General features: G+C 42.3%; 1 protein-coding gene across 3 annotated transcripts; it reads left to right on the forward strand.

Annotated features, from left to right (window-relative positions):
- The first annotated feature begins 4,813 nt into the window (after window positions 1-4,813).
- Window positions 4,814-15,442, forward strand: foxl3 (forkhead box L3). Of its 3 annotated transcripts, XR_006314772.2 has the most exons (4): window positions 6,091-6,311; window positions 6,400-6,568; window positions 7,130-7,651; window positions 15,352-15,442. XR_006314772.2 is itself a non-coding variant. In XM_087998095.1 (3 exons), exons 2-3 carry the CDS (start codon window positions 6,419-6,421, stop codon window positions 7,511-7,513), a joined length of 534 nt encoding a protein of 177 aa, XP_087854221.1. In that variant the 5' UTR covers window positions 4,814-5,088; window positions 6,400-6,418; the 3' UTR covers window positions 7,514-8,826. The 3 variants fall into 3 exon arrangements, 2 of the variants coding, with proteins under 2 accessions (XP_087854221.1, XP_043567286.1); XM_087998095.1 differs by lacking the exons at window positions 6,091-6,311; window positions 15,352-15,442 and adding an exon at window positions 4,814-5,088 and having other exon boundaries at window positions 7,130-8,826; XM_043711351.2 differs by lacking the exon at window positions 15,352-15,442 and having other exon boundaries at window positions 7,130-8,826.
- Window positions 15,443-19,181: the final 3,739 nt, after the last annotated feature.

Genomic DNA, 19,181 nt, shown 5'->3' on the forward strand with positions numbered 1-19,181 from the left:
GTTGTAATGCCCAACTACATAGAATCTGTATAATGTGGAAACAGACGATTCGAGTCCACATTGACTTCCGAGGAGCATGCCACCCTGACCCCTCCTGACCCTAGATTTCTCATGGCCAATCCACATAACCTGCACTTTATGGAACAATATTGCAAAGCCAATCCACCTAACGCCTCAAATTTGGACTATGGGAGGAAACCAGAGCACCTGAAGGAAACCCACACAGACACGACGAATATGCAAACTCCACACTGATAGCTGCTCGAGGGTGGAATCAAACCCAGGTCCCTGGCAATGTGAGGCAGCAGTGCTGACCACTAAGCCACCATCCCACATATTATTGTATTGAGAAAATAGGGATGTTGATTCACCAGAATTAGCCTGGTTGTGTTTCAATCAGCTTGCAAGGGGTAGAGGTACGTTAAAGGGTATCTCTGGAACCAAGGCAGGAAGGATGGCAGGGTCATGATCGCTGCAGAGTGAAGTTCTTGTCCTTGAGCATTTCCCTTACAGTTTCCGCTGTTTTACTTTGATTCAATGAAAAAGCCTGATAAGAAAAATATGACATCACAGGAAGTAAATGAACCCCCACAGCAGGAAGTGCATGCTGCACAAAGATACTTTGAACGGCCTAAATTTTGTGGTCAATGGCAATAAAATGGTGCCTGCCATTCATTACACTTATGTAAAACAGAAGAGAAGACAATCAAGTAATTGTGCTTCAGGCAGGTTGGGGAAAATCGAAAGCTGGAAAATAATTAATTCAGGAGAGAAATGCATGGGAAAGGCATTAGACCAGAAGGGTTCTTTAAGGTTGTGTGGTCCAAAGAAACGTTCTCGGGCAAATGGACAAATTGAATGAATTTCCAACAGCAATTCAATTTAGAAAGCATGACGTGGACAGAATACTTCATGTAGCTAGTAGAAGGTTAAAGCTGGGAACTAGATAAAGCAGGATATAATGTGTTCAGGAAAGATTGGGAAACTACTAAAACCACCTCACTCCAATGATAGGAGAGGATAGATAAGCTGAGAGGTAAGCAAACAATGGAGACTTCATGGGTAGAATTAAGAAACAGAAAAGAATTTAAGTGTATTTTATATACTTAAGATATGTATTTATATATTTTGGAATAAGTTTCCTCTTAATAGCAAACAATGACAGAATATGTAAGTATAAAACTTAGACAAAAGATTTGTGGTGCAGTGCTAGTGCCTCTACCTCTGGAACAGGAGGCCTCCTGCCTCAGAGATGTGTCATAACATGTTGAATAGATTCATTTCTATAGCAAAAAACAAGTGTGTTTACATGTAGCATATTAACTTTCAAATAGATTGCAAAAATATAGATATAACCTATGTCAGAAAGTGAATTTTGAGTGCATTCAACAGAACTTGCTGCAAAGTCATATCCCAGTAACAATAAGTTCCATAGTTGACTGAGTCAGATTTAGTTAACAGCCTAATATTGAAGTTAACCACAATATATTCAAAACTTATTAGAGGCTAGGTTTGGAATGTAGAGTACACAAATAGCTACAAAGATTCCAGATTTAGGTAATATTGACTTCAAAGTAGTGAAGCAAAGATTGTTGATAGTAAACTGGTCACATTTGTTGATGGATAAAGTGATAGGAGATCAGTGGAAGGGACATTAAAATACATTTAACATGCTCCAGAAAGTTGTCAACTTCCCATAAGGAAAAATATAAATGGACAATTGAAGGGGTGAGAGACAACAGAAAACTAAAAAAGAAACAAATAAAAATAAAGTACCCATCATGCTTAATGGGAAAGATACAAAGAACAACGAAGTGTAACCAAGCATTAAGGGTCAGATATAGGAAGTAAATAAAAATAAACATTCAAGAGAGATTTCTATCAACACAAGTATTTGTACAAAATTATATTTCGAAATAGGCAAGTGGAAGGAGCAAACTGATAACGATGATGTTGTAAATGAAAATAAGGAAGCAGCAGACATGATGAAGAAAGAATCCCTTTACATCAATAAAGGAATGAAAGTCCTGGAGATTATTACAATGATGGACATCCCAAGGAAAGCAACAATGAATAAGAGGGAGAGCCTCAACAAAATTAATAGTATGTTAGTTACCTGTAAAAAACAAAATAATGGCAAATGATTTTCATCCCAGGAATGTCTTAACTATAATAATCCAAAGTACTCTCAATCCAGAAATCATGTCTTGATTGAACATGTCCACACATCAATCTGCCATTTAAATAAAGTGAGTAAAGATAACCAGGGAATTTTAGATCAGTCCACCAATTACCTGTTGCCAGAAATTTGCAAGGAGCTAAACTTGAGTGGCCTGGACAACTTGAAAAGCTTCAGCTGATCAGAGAGAGCCAACATGGATTTGTAAGGGTCACATCATATCTGACAAACCCAATGGATGGTTTTGAAAAGTGACTAAAATAGTGGACAGGGTAATGTCTACAGATAAAAGCAAAATACTGCAGATGCTGGAAATCTGTAATAAAAATGGAGAAACACAGCTGGTTCTGAAGAAGAATCACATTGGACTCAAAACATTAACTCTGTTCCAATCTTCACAGATGCTGCCAGACCTGCTGGGTTTCTGTTTGTAAGAATGCCAATGGGTGTTATTTATACAGACTTCCAAAAGATGTTTAATAAACTCACCCATTAAGTTCCATTAGCTGAAGTTAAAGCTCATGGAATTGAGGGAAAATATTTGACCTGGTAAACTGAGTGTCAGGTTGCTGACAGGTAATCCAGTTGGCAGGAGGTGTCTAACAGTATCCCATAAAAATCCATGTTGAGCCTTCAGAGAATTCATTATATCTGTTAACAGGTGACATGATGGGGCATGTATTCACGTTTGTTATTAATAAGTGTCATTTAAGTGATGTAGATGAAAGTATAAAAAACTATTTTGAGATTAAGTGAACAAGAGCAACTGTGAGAAATGGGTTACAGAATTTGTAAATTGTGTAGTCATAGAATCATAGAGATGTATAGCATGGAAACAGACCCTTCGGTCCAACCCGTCCATGCTGACCAGATATCCCAACCTAATCTAGTCCCACCTGCCAGCACCCTGCCCATATCTCTCCAAACCCTTCCTATTCATATACCCATCCAGATGCCTTTTAAATGTTGTAATTGTGAGATATAGTGGAGTTCAAAATTTAGTTTGGGATCCAGGTTCATAGGTCATTAAAACTGTACAAATAACTACAGAAAACAATCAAAAAGGTTCATAAAATGTTGTGCTTTATTTTAGAGGGATAGAACCCGAGGGGTAGAAGTTATACTTCTGAATTAGACCACACCGTAAACATTGTGAGCAGCTCTAATCACCACAGTTTAGGGACAATGCACTGCAGAGAGCAGAAAGCTCAAGTTTTTTGGCTATGTTCATGGTCTTCAATTCACTCACAAGTGGAAATTGTTTTTCTTGCAGTCCAAGAGTTGAATCCCAAAGACAGTCACATCGACTCATGTATCTCTGTCAATTTTGTAGTTTAACCGGATTGAAGTTTTCAAGGTATCTTAAGAAGGAAGTGATAGAGTAAATAGAGAGAAATAATTTCCACTTGTGAGTCCACGACCACTGAACATAACCTAAAATCTTGAGACAGGGGTGAAATTACAAAACATTTCTATGCTTAGAGGGGAAGAAGTTCAGGAATTTTCTCCCACAAATGATAATTAATGCTACAGAATGTGTCTCGGGCTTAATCTGTAATGGACATGTACTTTGTTCATCGAAATATTAAGGAATATGGTGAGCATGTTGGTCAAGGGTCATCACCTCACTGGGATGGACTTGAGGGGTCCAGTGGACTCCTTTTATTTACTACAACACACAAAAAAAAATCGAGTGTTTCCAAATAAACCTGTTGGACTATGACTTGGTGTTTTGTGATTTTTAACTTTGTCCACCCCAGTCCAACACCGGCTCCTCCAAAACAAAAATGATAGATTTTGCATTGCCACAGACGTCAAAACTCCCTGACGTCTCGAACAGGTGAAGGCGGACCCCGCGTGAGCCTGGCAAACAATTCCATCTCCTTCAGCAAATGTCCAGCGACTGGAACATGTTAGTGTCAGCATTAACAATTCCCAACAATTTCTGCCAAATCTGACCAATTGGTAATACACACACACACACACACAGAGCTATCAAACTGCACCTTCACGCCGAGCTGGGGACCTGAGATATTTCGCAAAAGAAAACTTTAGTCTTCCTAATTGCTGAGCTAATTTGTGTCTCCCACAGTGATACTCGTGAAAGGAAACTAAACTAGAGATTAAAGCAGGGAAATTGCTTTCATGTAAACTCGGCGATCTGCTGCCGGCAGGCATTTGTCTGGGAGCGTTCAGGGCGTTTTAAGAAAATAGAATCTCGATTTTTTTTTGTACTTGGAGGCGATAATTATAGATATAAGTCAAGGGCGATAAATGGTTTTGATCTGTGGTTTACCTGAACCGTTTGAGCCGAAGATAAGTGAAGCCAATTTGGTGCAGGGAAAATCTCCAGCCCCACAGCGGGTCTCTCCCTTGTTCAGGGAGTGATCTGTGAGGGAGTTGTTCCTTGTGTTTTCGACCACTGCGCGCGTCCCGGCTTACTGCTGGTGTCAGTTGGAGCTGAGTTCAGAAAACAAGAAATGCTGGCGATCCCAGCGGGTCAGACAGCATCCATGGAGAGAGAAAGTAAGCCAAGGTGTCTGAGGGTGCTGTCTGACCCGCTGGGATCGCCAGCATTTCCTGTTCTCAGTACAGATTCCAGCATCTGCAGCAATTTGCTCCTTAAACTTAGTTCACATCCCTAACCCAATTCAACCGGACTGCAACCCCAACATTCTGAACAGATGGGTCTTTCTAAATCTAGAAAGCCTTGGATGTTGCTGATTTATCTCTTCGACGGGAGGCACCGATTCATGTATACAAATATATTTCTAGCTCCACAGATCCAGTGTGGAGAGTACACGTTTGTCCTGTGTACGACAGGATCTCAGTGAATTGAATTCCAACTTCCCAGTGTGAGGAATTCTGACTGTGGCGCTAAGTGAATCCGAGGAATCAGGTCGAAGCAGGTAACAAGTCAAGTTTCCTGGCACAACCTCGGGACAGATCGGGCATCCAGCTGAGGTTTTGTTTAGGACAGAGACCGAGCCATTAGGAGACTGGGCGTTCAGGCAAAATACCACCGAAATTCAGCCTCACGCCAGGAAGATCAAGAATGGCCTTGGAGGGGAGGGCTGAATCTTATTTCGGGCCCAGCTTCCAAGTGTTTCGATTGGGTGTAGGGCGAGGAACTCTTTCGTGTTGCTGAACGAGACGGAGTCTGCAAGGGCGCTACCAAGATCTGTCAGAGATAGAAGAGGGTCATACATCGCCCAGAGATGGAGAAACCCCTGACAAGGAGCCAGGAGACAGGCAGTGGGCCGAATAGCCTTCCTTCCCCGCTCCAAGTTTGCTTGGGCACTGTCAATGCAGCAGGAGCAGTATTCACCGCTTATCTGCTGGCGTTTACTTTAATTCCACATATTGATCAAAGGCCACACAGGCAGTAAGCTTGCCCTCCGGCTGTTTCCCTTTCAAGTTGCCCTATTTGTCAGAAATCACTGAAATTCTCTGTTCCACGGCTTTGAACGCAAGTTTAGTCACGGAAATGCAATTTGTGTCCATTATCTTGCATTGCAGATTGCATCAGGGTCCACTGGCAGTACAGTCTGGGACTGCCTGTTGACAGAGAGATGGCTGTTTGTTGGTGTAAATATATATTTGTGAAGCGTGCAGAGTCTATGCCTTTCATAAAGCGAAAACAAAGAGTAAGAGACGGGGGAGAAAAGACAACTAAATTACTACGTTGCATGCTAATATGGGGTGCAGTTGGCTGCTGTTTAGTGTTTGTTGAGATATTGTGGTATATCAGTTAGACCACCCACACCGAGCCTAGCTACTGGTTGAACACACCGAGTTCAAAGGTTCATGCGAGAATTAACCAATTTAATCAGTTATTACCAGTCTTATAGTCAGATTAACTAGTAGATAGGGAGGGAGTCTCCCAACAGACTTGTGTCTGAAGAGCGATTTAAAACAGGGACCATTTCCCACCGATGCAGCAAAGGGACCGGTTCACGTGAGGATCCTGGCCACTAACTCCTGGAGTCTGGACTTGGTTTGTTAGGAACTCCCCTAGATTGGCAATGTTTGACAATTCCCAGTATCCTTATAACTGCTTTAATTACGATGGAGATGATTACCCGCCCTGTAGTTCTGAGGAAGAGAAGAAGATATGTAGACCTGCCTACAGGTAAACGAGCAGTGAGTGAGATCCACTGGGGAGGGGTTGGTTGCATGTGTACCGGTTCGGTCAACCCAATATTGTTGCCTTTTTACAGTTACATCGCCCTTATAGCCATGGCCATCCAACAGAGCCCTGACCATAGACTCACCCTGTCCGGCATCTATGAGTTTATCATGGCAACATTCCCCTACTACAGAGCGAACCAGAGAGCTTGGCAGAACTCGATCCGGCATAACCTGTCCCTGAACAGCTGCTTTGTTAAGGTGAGCAGTCCTCAGTCTCAGACTCTCTGGGGCCCGAGCTCACCCTTAAACATAAAGGATTGCGAGGGGTTTTATTTTGGGGGTGGGGTGGGGGAGCAGAAAGGTGTTCGAATCACGCTCCTGAATATGGGGCTTTTCAGCTCAGCTTGGGCTCACCTTGCAGGAGCGGAGCAAGTTTCACAGTAAAACCCGTAAGAAATTCAGGATGCTGTAAACCAGAAACTGCTGGAAAAGCTCAGCAGAACTTCTTTTTTTTGTTTAGTTCATTATTTCCCCCAGCCCTCTTTCTATAACTCTGTCCCCATTTGTTGCTTTGCAATATTGGGCGGTTTTGGTTTAGAGATTACTAAGGGATTGCACTTTGGAGAAGTATCTTTGACCGAGTTCGGTGCTGCGTTCCCTCCTGTGCGTTACGGAGTTCTTGTTAAATTCCCTGTTGGAATTGGAAATGAATATTTATTAGTCTCAATTTGGACAGTTTCGGGTTTGCACTCGCCTCGATTAAATGAACCTCTGGGTCTCTACATTTCAACCCCCAACCACCCCCCCCCCCCCCCCCAGGTGCCGAGGTCCGAAGGGAAGGAGAAAGGCAAGGGGAATTATTGGACCTTTGCCTCGGGTTGCGAGTCAATGCTGGATTTGTTTGAGAACGGCAATTACCGGCGGCGGCGGCGAAGGAGGAAGGCGGCGCCAGTCAAACGCTTGCCGAGCTATCAGTGTGACAGTGGGGGAGAGCTGCAGTCCCCCGGGCCAGGGCCATCGGGGAAATTACTCCAACAGGACTCACCCCAACACCCCTACAAAACCGAGTCTGAGATCAAGTTCAGCATCGATTACATCCTATCCGCCCCGGACCCGTTCCCGAGCCTCCGAGACCAGGGCAGTAACAGCCTGTCACTGCTGCAGGAGCGGCACCTCATCAACCCCCAGCTCTGCACCAAGTGAACTCCTGACCGCTCAGCAAAAGGGAAAGTCACTCTCCGAGGGAAGAGCCAGCCCTGGTCTCCAAGCCTCCGCACCTGAGCAAGGGTCAGGCCGTTACTGGACGGGACCCCTTCCCTCTTCTGTACCCAGCGTTCAGTTGTAATGTGAAACATTATGTGGCTCTGTGTGTGTCTGTGTGTGTGTGTGTCTGTGTCTGTGTGTGTGTGTGTGTGTCTGTGTGTGTGTGTGTGTGTGTCTATTCCTCGGCCAGGTATTTTAAACCCCAAATATGAACTCCAGCCAGCCCTATCATTCCAATCATTAAGCCCAGGGAGGGTTTAAAACGCATGCTAAATATAAAAAAAGAGGCCACTTTGCACATGCCACATTTCCTCCCCAGCACGCTTAAACAGCGACATAGTGAATTAGGTTGGTTCATTGAGTTGAGATTGTGGAGATGGGAAGGGGACGAGGTGAGGGGATTGCTGTTCCTTCACATTTCTGATAGCCCACATTGTGATGAGAATGACCTGTGTATTAAGGCAATAAAGTGTTCTCGATGAAGGCGAGTCTGGCCGGGTACCCGGTTACTGTTATTTCTTTGAAATTCAGAAACTCTCGCCAGAGTTTGGGGGGGGGGGGTCACCGAGAAAGCGAGTTCCATTTCTCATGGCTATGGGAGAATATTCTCGCCAAAGTTAGCTAAAGGTCATTTACTTCACGCTGATCATTAGAAACCTTCCCAACACATCAACCAACTTGTACAACTAAGTCCAGTGCGGCCGGATCATTGACTGACATAATATTACCGAGTTTGTTTAGCATGGGACTCCAACTTTATATTTTCAAATTACATCCGATTTCCGTGCCTTTTCCAACTGGCACTCGTTTATCGTTGGTGTGAGTGCTGTGTTTTTGTGTGTGTGGATATTTGTTTTTCAATGTAACCTAACGTGTGAGACATTTAACATGACAGGCATTTAATAAGTGAGCGACTCGAAACGACAGCTGACCTTATTTAAATCTGTGGAGCTCCCCGTCAACTCCTCTCCAGCACAATAATGTCCCCAGTGTAATTACAATGAAATAACTGTGTATCTTTTGATCGATCACTGATATTAACATTAGTAATGCATTCCCCCCCAAGCGAGTGTCGAAGGTCAGTAATTGTTCTGGGTCATCAGATTTCCATTAACAATGTTGTTGAGAAAGGCAGTCTCCGGGAATTTCAACATAAATTAATCCAACATTTAAAATAAAACAAAATTAAACAACATGAAAACTAACGCAAAGTAGTTAATTAAAGTCTGTAAGTAATAGGCAACTTCGGTAGATGCAAGGGGGGGGGGGAACTGTGACACGGGTGTATGAAATGAGAAATCCTTTTCCCAGCTTAAGGCGTCTTAACTAAAATTACCTTTTAAATTCACAAGTGCAGTGATCTGCAGCCTCGCTGATTACATTTTGGGGACCCCGGCCAATTCCACTCTCTTAATTTGTCGGGAAATGTAATGAGATCTCGGGAAGCTGTTTATTTCGCTGTCGCTGGACCCGTTCGCAAACCATCACAAATCAACTTCGATGTTCTCCCTGCTTCTATTCGCTCGCGGGGCAAAACTGGTGCTGTTTGAAATGCCCGGGAGGGGTATGCCCAGGCATTGGGCTGTTCACCGGCACAATTTGTATGATTTGGAGATGCCGGTGTTGGACTGGGGTGTCCAAAGTTAAAAATCACACAACACCAGGTTATATCCAACAGGTTTAATTGGAAGCACTATCGAAACGCTGCCCCTTCATCAGGTGGTTGTGGAGTGTGGGTTGTGGTGGTTGTATTTGATTGGCAGGCTGCATTTGATTGGATTGGATTTGCTGTTTGTCACATGTACCTAAGTAGAGTAAAAAAAATTGTTTTGCATGTAGTACAGGCAGATCATAACACACAAGGACAAATAGATCATAGGGTGCTTAGATAGAGTGAGGCATACAGTATTACAACCGTACAGGCAGTACACAGAAGCAAGATCAGCATTAGATGTGAAATTAGAGAGGTCCATTCAGCAGTCTAACAGCAGGGAAGAACCTGTTCTTGAATCTGTTGGTGTGTCTGTCTACAATTGCTCAAATTCATCAAGGCGCAAACAACACATTCCATTTACCTAGCTCCCTGAATCTAATCAGACTGTCCCCGAAGGAGTTTCAGGAGCTTGGTAAGTGGTCTGACTATAAAAGCTTCACAGCAGGATCCAAAGTTAAGGATGGCATGGTGATGAGAGGCTTCAAACTGGTTACATTTGTTAAAAGAAACTCTCCCAGAATAAAAAAAAGACAGAAAGAAGATTCTGAACAAGCTGGGAGACAATCAAGGAGGATCTTAAAAAGAAATTGTGAAATGGCATTGTGTTCTAAGACATCAATGTGTCAAGTGTATTGTAATGTTCATTTCAATCTCTTTTAATCAGAATTGAAGTTCTGTTCAGCATAGTGCAATGTATTTGGATGTTGACAGTCACGTACACTCAACCCAAAGATACAGTCCATGATTCACATCAGTGGTTGGCAATTAATGCTGCATCCAGTCTCAGTCCCCATCTCCTCAAGGAATGCACCACTGAGGCAGCTGGAAGGGAAATACTCCTTACCGGCCACATTTCCGGGATAGATTGGGATAGGGCCATGTAGATTGTTGCTTATAAACCCGTAACTCCCACATATCGAAGGAAACATGACCCTTAAACAATCCTCCAAGTTACTGGAGGCTAACCGTCTGCTATCTGTACCTGAAGTTAGCAATTAGTCGAATCTGCCATCTCTTTAGCTTGTAGAAGGTAAGACCTGTCCAGTGTTATCATAGATTATCATAGAATCCCTACAGTGTGGAAATAGACCCTTTGGTACAACAAGTCCACACCTACCCTCCAAAGGGTAACCCATTTTCCTATCCTATTACTTTACATTTCCCCTAACTAACACACTCTTTTTCTGCCATTGAGATATCAATTAATTCCTGCATAATTACATTGAGTAACATAGAATGTACAGCAGACAAACAGCCCATTCAGCCTAACAAAGGATATACTTGCCATAGAGGGAGTGCAGCAGAGTTTCACGAGGCTGATACCAGGATGGCAGGACTGTCCTATAAGGAGAGATGGGATCAACTGTATTTACCAGAGTTTAGAAGGATGAGAGGGGAACTGATTGAAATATATAAAACTTTAATAAGGCTGGACAGACTAGATGCATGAGGAATGTTTTCCCACCTTGAGGAGTCTCAAACCAGGGTCAGGATATGTGGTGGACCATTTAGGAATGAAAATAGGAAAAGTTCCTTCACTTAAAGGTAGTGAATTTGTGGAATTCTCTATCAATGAATGTATTAAACAATAGATATGTTTCTACATTTTAAAGACATTAAGGGATATGGGGCAAATGATTATATGGTATTGAGCCATCATTGTATTGAGTGGTGGAGTAGGTTTGAGCATGTCTTTCAACTGGAGCTTTCTCCTATTCAACCAAAACAAACACTTGCATTTCCACGGGACCATGCACAACCATATGAGGGTCCAAGACACTTCACAGCCAAAGAAATATTTCTGAAGTGTATCACTGCTGTAATGTAGAAAGCAGCAGTAACCGATTTATGTGTAGCAAGCATCAATGTGATAATAAGCAGATAATCTGCTTCGGTGATATCCATGAAGAGGTAAGTGTAGGCCAGGAGAACTCTTCAAAACAATGTCGCCAGATCTGTTGCATCCAACTGAGAAGGCAAATGGGGGTCTCTGTTTAGCATCTCATCCAAATGACAGCCCTGCAAATACTGCAACCCTTCCTCAGTAATGTCCTGAAGTACAGGCGTAAACAGGATACTCAGGTCTTCGAATGGAACTTAGATCCACGGTGTTATAACCTAATGTTTCCAAATGAGATATAGTTCAATCTTTGCATGTTTCTTTCTATTCCCTTTTCTCTGATGTACTCTTTTAGTTTGTTTTTGGAAAATGTTTAAGTTACTTGCCACAAAACATCTTGTGGGAGTGAATTCTACACTGAGCACACAGTGAATGATACAGCTCTTATTTCTCTGGATTTAGTCACTGCACTGTGTTGTTGACCCTTATTTTTAGGTTCTCCTGCAAATGGAAGCATCTCTCCAAAGTTGCCCCATACGGAGAGTTCAGTTAGCTAGATAATTAGAAATGTAATGTTAACAGTACAGGTTCAGTCACCATTCAGACTATGAGAGTGCATGGAAGCCTGTCTCCTCACCTTGCCCTATCCTTGTGGAGTTGTTACCCTCCACAAGCTATACATAAGCAGTTGTCCCTCTCTAATGATGATCAATGTCCTCTGTGGATTATGGGTCATAACATATCTTGTACAGCTCAGCTTGAAATTCTCCATTAGATCACTCTGATAATCTTCATAGAATCATAAAATCCCTACAGTGTGGAAGCAGGCCATTCAGCCCATCAAGTTCACACCAACCGTCCAAAGAGCATCCCACCTAGACCCACCCCATTCCTTTAACCTTGCATATCCCATAACTATTTCACCTGTACATCCCTGGACACTGTGAGCAATTTAGCATGGCCAATCCACTTAATCTACACATCTTTGGACTGTGGGAGGTAACAGTAAAGTAAAAGGCCCAATCTTTCAGTCTGGCTCCATTCTTGTTGATTTCTTTGAAATGGGAATCTTTAACATTCCAACCTCAGCTTATTGTAAATTATTATCCTTTTATCCTACAGATGAATGCTAGTTTTGGGATGAGATCATGGCTTTGGGAATGGGGTCTTAAGCTGTATTTTGCAGGTCCACATCTAAAAAATTCACACATTTGCAAGAGCCCAGCATTGACATTACTTTTCAAAATCATGGGCAACTGTTTGAAGTTCTTGTTATAGAAGGGATACCCACAGAATTTCACAACAATATCCATTTGCAAGGTCCTCGATGTATCGTTTGAAACAGCTTGTAGCCTCTGTGCTGTCTACTTGGGGAAAGCAAGCAGTCTCAGTATGGAGATATTTGAATTCCATATTCTGCACACTAAGGAAACAAATTGTTGACATTCATTAAATGTACATTGCCTTGGGGGACTCTGAGGTCATGAAAGGTGCTATAAAAATGCAAGGAGAAAGTGAGGATTGCAGATGCTGGAGATCAGAGTCGAGAGTGTGGTGCTGGAAAAGCACAACAGGTCCTCATTTGGATACAGAACTGGCTCAAAGGTAGAAGACAGCGGGTGGTGGTGGAAGGGTGTTTTTCAGACTGGAGGTCTGTGACCAGTGGAGTACCACAAGGATCGGTGCTGGGTCCACTACCTTTTGTCATTTATATAAATGATTTGGATGCGAGCATAAGTGGTATAGTTAGTAAGTTTGCAGATGACACCAAAATTGGAGGTGTAGTGGACAGCGAAGAAGGTTACCTCAGACTGCAACAGGATCTTGACCAGATGGGCCAATGGGCTGAGAAGTGGCAGATGGAATTTAATTCAGATAAATGCAAGGTGCTGTATTTTGGGAAAGCAAATCTTAGCAGGACTTATACTCTTAATGGTAAGGTCCTGGGGGGGTTGCTGAACAAAGAGACCTTGGAGTGCAGGTACATATCTCCTTGAAAGTGGAGTCGCAGGTAGATAGGATAATGAAGAAGGTGTTTGGTATGCTTTCCTTTATTGGTCAGAGTATTGAGTACAGGAGTTGGGAGGTCATGTTGTGGCTGTACAGGACATTGGTTAGGCCACTGTTGGAATATTGCATGCAATTCTGATCTCCTCCCTCTTAGAAAGAGGTTGTGAAACTTGAAAGGGTTCAGAAAAGATTTACAAGGATGTTGGCAGGGTTGGAGGACTTGAGCTATCGGGAGAGGCTGAACAGGCTGGGGCTGTTTTCCCTTGAGCATCGGAGGCCGAGGAGTCACCTTATAGAGGTTTACAAAATTATGAGGGGCATGGAGAGAATAAATAGACAAAGTCTTTCCCCTGGGGTCGGGGAGTCTAGAATTAGAGGGCATAGGTTTAGGGTGAGAGGGGAAAGATATAAAAGAGACCTAAGGGGCAACTTTTTCACACAAAGGGTGGTACGTGTATGGAATGAGCTGCCAGAGGAAGTGATGGAGGCTGGTACAATTGCAACATTTAAGAAGTATTTGGATGGGTATATGAATAGGAAGGGTTTGGAGGGACATGGGCCGGGTGCTGGTAGGTGGGACTAGATTGGGTTGGGATAGCTGGTTGGCATGGATGGGTTGGACTGAGGGGTCTGTTTCCATGCTGTACATCTCTATGACTAGGTCAGGCAGCATCCAAGGAGCAGGACAGTCGACATGTCGGCATAAGCCCTTCATCAAGAATGAGGCTTGTGAGCCGAGGGGAGTCAGGAGATAAATGGGAGGGGGGGGGGGGGGGGGGAAGTAGCTGAGAATGCAATAGGTAGATGAAGGTGCGGGTAATGGTGATAGGCCAGAGACAAGGGTGGAGCAGATGGATGGGAAGGAAGGTGGACAGGTTGAACAGGTCATGAGGGTGGTGCCGAGTTGGAAGGTTGGATCTGAGATAAGGTGGGGGGAGGGGAAATTAGGAAACTGGTGAAATCCATATTAATCCCTTGTGGTTGGAGGGTCCGAAGGCAGAAGATGAGGTATTCTTCCTCCAGGCGTCAAGTCTTTCATATTGCAAAGGTTCATCCTTAAAAGTTGACAATCATTAATTTAAAAAATAAAGTTCACAATGAAAAGGAGCCAGTCAGCCCATTATGCCTGTACCAGCTCTTTGAAATTGCCAGCCTATTAATCACACCAATGCCCATGCTGCACAACCTGCAACCCTTTCCTTTGCAATATATATCTAATGCCCTTTTGAAAGTTACTGCCGAATCTGCTTCCATCAGCTTTTCAGGCAGTACACTCTGCACTGTCTCGTTACACTGCATGGAGAACGTTTCTCATCCTTTCACCATCCTGGAGTCTTTTGCCAGAAATTGTAAAAAGTAGACTAAAATCAATAATAATTTGGATTGTTATCCATATTTTCTTTTTATTTATTTCATTGCTACACCTTTGCTGAAATGAATCAAAGTGCCACACATTCTATTTTAAAATGGTAATTTTAAATACTCTCTCTGTATTTAAAGATAGGGGTCAGGATTATAAGTCGGGTCATAAGCTCCAAGGCAGTAATGTCCAATGCTTACCACACTTCCATATGCTCTAAGGACCCTCACCCAACTCCCCAACCTGGTGCTCACAACTGTTTTCAAAACTTGAAGTAGGGTCACCGTGGAAAAATGTTTGGAAAGAACAGATCTAAGTATCAAAGTATAATAATTTGTCTATGGAAATGCATTGAGAATTTTTAAATGACAGTATCTTTAACATTTTATTGCCTGCAATTGTTAACTTGACAGGAAGACTCTCTCAGTTAAGACTCACATGTTCAGGCCCCAGTCTGAACATGGAATCCAAGCTGATATGTCAGTACAGTTGTGAGAGTGTGCTGAACAGCCACTGAATGGTTACTGCCCTTCCAGGTGGATATAAAAGATTCAATCCATTTAAAGAACAGCAGAAGAATATTCCCTGTATTTTGACCAATATTTATCCCAGGGTGGCCAATGGCAAGAGCATGAGCAGACAGCCCGAGGTGGCCAGAGGGGCCGAGATTGAGCCTGGAGTGGGGGTGATGTTGACCCTTTGTGAGCCCCTCAATCCCCGCATGGCCAGGCGCTTATGGGCTGTGAAGTTGAGCTGTTAACTCTGTTTCTTTGTTTTTCTTTTTTTTTATTAAGAAGGACTGTAATGTTTAACTTTTTAATTTTGTTTTCTTTATTTTTCTGCTTTGTACCTAGATACCTTCATGCCTAAGATGGTGCCATAAGTAGCGACTTGTAAACTTTTCACTATACTCAGGAGTACATGTGACAATAAACCTAATTCAATTCAATTATCCCTGAGCCAAGCTGGTAATGTATTTCATTCCTGTTTGTGGGAACTTGCTGCTTGCACATTGGCTGCCGTGTTTCCTATGCATCAACACAGACTACACAAAACTGTCTCATTGTCTGCTATGTGCTTTGAAACATCCTGAGGGCTTGAATGATATAGAGCAACCAATTTGTTCTTCCTTAAAATTTTCCAAATTTAGTTTACACTAAAGGTCTACATTACAAGTTAACAGGCCTTGTATACATATCAATGACTTGAATGGGCCCTGATATGGCTGGCTATCTGATATGTGCCTGACAGACTCAAACTGAATGGAATTGTTCACAAAGAGAAAGCAGACTCATATAATTAAATTTCACAGTCAATGACAATTAATGTGACAATGTTGAGATCAAATTGCCACACAATTAGCTCCACAGACCTCTGGTTCGTAGCTTTTTGAGAGGAATGTACAGTCCAGAAGAGACCATAAGACCATCGATATAGGAGCAGAATTAGGCCATTCGGTCCATAGACTCAGCTATTCAATCATGACTGATATGTTTCTCAAACCCATTCTCCTGCCTTCTCCCCATAACCCTTAATCCCCTCTCTCTAATCAAGAATATATCCATCTCTGTCTTAAATACACTCAATGACTTGATCTTCAAAGTCCTTACAGCTCAACATGCCATTTCAGTCTTATTGTGGATGACCACACAACTCAAAACAGAGGACACTGTTCCTACTTAAATCCTTCTGGCAATCTTCTCACTAAACTCCAGCTCAAGATTATTGATGCTAGTCAACGCCTTGAGTGGTTAGCTGTGAATATTGACTGTCCTTTGTGTGAAATATATACATCTGTTTGGCCATTCACTCTTTCCCCTTTATAGTTACAACTCATGTTGCAACGTTGTCGCTCTAGAGACAGTGTTAATCAGGGTTGAACTTTTAAGTAGCCTTCAGAAGCTGAAGTACCTAGCATGCACTCACACCAGCCCACACTTTCTTAAAACTATTTTTCCCCTTCATGCAAAATTCATTCAGAAGATATTTCCCATAACAAAGATTCATTTTGTAAAACTGACAGTTCACTCATCTCATCAAAGGCTTATAGCAAGGGCAAGATCTTTTCAATTTTCCCGCTGTGAAGAATATTTGTATCTATATGTGTAAAGGACATAATTACTTGAACTTTACAACGGTGCTGTAGAGGGAAACGTCTTTCCTTGATTAAGAACATGTACACTGGAGAAAATATCTTGCTCATCTTCATGAATTATGATCGTGGGAGAATGCAGCTTTCGTTCCAGAGGAACTTATTTATATCCATGTGGAACCAATTCCATTTCTCTTTGGTATGTTTTCATATAACAATGTTTACTCGAGGAAAACGTACAGAAGGCACCACTGGGGAATCAATGGACAGGAAATACCCAAACATTGATTGGGATCCCTTGTGTCTTTTGAAATGAAGTCGCTCGACCGTAAAGGAACAAGAAACTTTCAGAAACATTTACAGCAATTCAGCAGGGATTATTAGTCTAAAAATAAGGACTGCACTGTTGTGTTTTAATTTTCTTGGGAAAATAGTCAGAGCATCACAACAAAAGTCTGGAGGTAGGATTCTCATCTCAAATTACAGAAATGTGAAAAAATGTTCAATTACTGACTGAAAATGGAGCTATGCCCAACTCTAAACATCATCAGCAAGAATCAAGAAAGATTGTGACAGTCTCATCATATCAAGTTGTATAATTCTGGCAAAAACCCTCACAGAGAATGATAAATAGGTGGGCAATCTTAGCTGTCGTCAATACACACCATAACCTTAAATCTGGTTGAGAATGTTAAAACCCTATGAGCAGACAGTGCATTCAGAACAGATGACATGATGAAACAGCAACGCTCCGAAAGCTTGTAATTTCAAGTACCACTGCTGGAATATAACCTGGTGTTGTGTGGCTTTTGACTTTGTCCACCCCAGTCCGACACTGGCATGTCATAACAAATAACCTCAGCAAACATTGGAATGAAGCTTAAATAATTCGGCATTATTTTACCAACCGATTGCAAAACTTGTTTGCAAAACATACAAAACATTTCAGAAATTACATGTAGAATGTTTTCAGCTGATTCTTCAACATGATCATTTCATGATCTTGGAGGCACATCTTAAGTTAATTCAAGGTTAGAACATGAGAATATCAAGAGCAAGTCCAAGATAAGATACTGCACATTAGATTACTCAATGCGATGAGACCCCATGTTGTTGGGAGTAGTATGTTAGCACGGATAGCGGATTGCCTAACAAGTTGAAGACAAAGATTTGGGATGGGGGTGGGGCGCTCATTTTTAGGCTGGCAACCTGTAATTAATAGAGTAGAATAGGGATCAGTGCTTGAAACACAATCATTTACAATATTTATGAACGACTTGGATGAGGGGAGTAATGCATTTTCACTAAGTTTGGCAACAAAAATGTAGATAGGAAGGCAAGCAATGAGGATGACACAAAGAAACTACAGAATGATATAAAGTGGGTAAAACCTGGCAGATGGAGTATAAGATGGGGAAATGTGAGGTTAGGCACTTTGGTGGGAAGAGTAGCACAGCACAATGGAGGAAGACTTGTAGAAATCTGCAGTACAGAGGGGTTTGGGAGGCTTTGTCTAAGAATCACAAAAAGCTAGTATCTGATTTCAGCAGGTAATAGGGAAGGCAAATGGAACATTGGCCTTTATTCCAAAAGAAATGGAGTATAAAAATAAGGAGTTTTTGCTAAAGCTTCACAAGGCCCTAAGTTAGACCAGAGCTGGAATACTGTGAAGATTTTCGTCTCCTTATCTAAGGAAAGCTTTACTGGCAGTGGAGGCAGTCCAGAGAAATTAACCTTAAATTGATCAAGGGTATGGACGGATTGTGTTATGAGGAAAGGTTGAATTTGGTGGACTTGCATTCATCGGAATTTCAAAGAATTTAAGGCAACCTAGAAAATCTTGAAGGGCATGGATAGGATAAATAGACAGTCTTTTCCCTGGGGTAGGGGAGTCTAGAACTAGAGGGCATAGGTTTAGGGTGAGAGGGGAAAGATATAAAAGAGATCTGAGGGGCAACTTTTATACTTACACATACCATCCTCTGTGTGAGTGGAATGAGCTGCCAGAGGAAGTGGTGGAGGCTGGTACAATTGCAACATTTAAAAGGCATCTGGATGGGTATATGAATTGGAAGGGTTTGGAGGGATATGGGCTGGGTGCTGGCAGGAGGGACTAGATTGGGGTTGGGATAACTGGTCAGCATGGACAGGTTGGACCGAAGGGTCTGTTTCTGTGCTATACATCTCTGACTCTACTAATGACAAAGAAGATGCATATTCAATGAATTTCAAAGTAACATAACCAAGACACTTTTTGAAATCTTAAAAAATTTTTCAAAGAATTTAGAGTCTTGAGCAGTATGCTGTTTGTGGTCTGGGACAAGGAAGCACATTAAGGTGAGAGGAGAGAGACTGAAAGACATGACAGGCAAATTTTTTTTTAAGAGGATGGTTAGAATGAACTTGCTGAGGAAGTGGTGGATATGGATACAATTACATTGTTTAAAAAATATTTGGGTAAGTACATGAATAGGAAAGGATTAGATGAAAATGGGCCAGGAGCAAGCAGGTGGGACTAGGTTATTTTGGATTATGTTTGGTATGGTTGGACGGAAAGGTCTATTTCCATGCTGTATGACTATCGCGCCCAGT

This window comes from Chiloscyllium plagiosum, unplaced genomic scaffold (assembly GCF_037043375.1).
Source record: "Chiloscyllium plagiosum isolate Xiang-an unplaced genomic scaffold, Cpla_swu_hap1 HiC_scaffold_20, whole genome shotgun sequence".
Classification (NCBI taxonomy): domain Eukaryota; kingdom Metazoa; phylum Chordata; class Chondrichthyes; order Orectolobiformes; family Hemiscylliidae; genus Chiloscyllium; species Chiloscyllium plagiosum.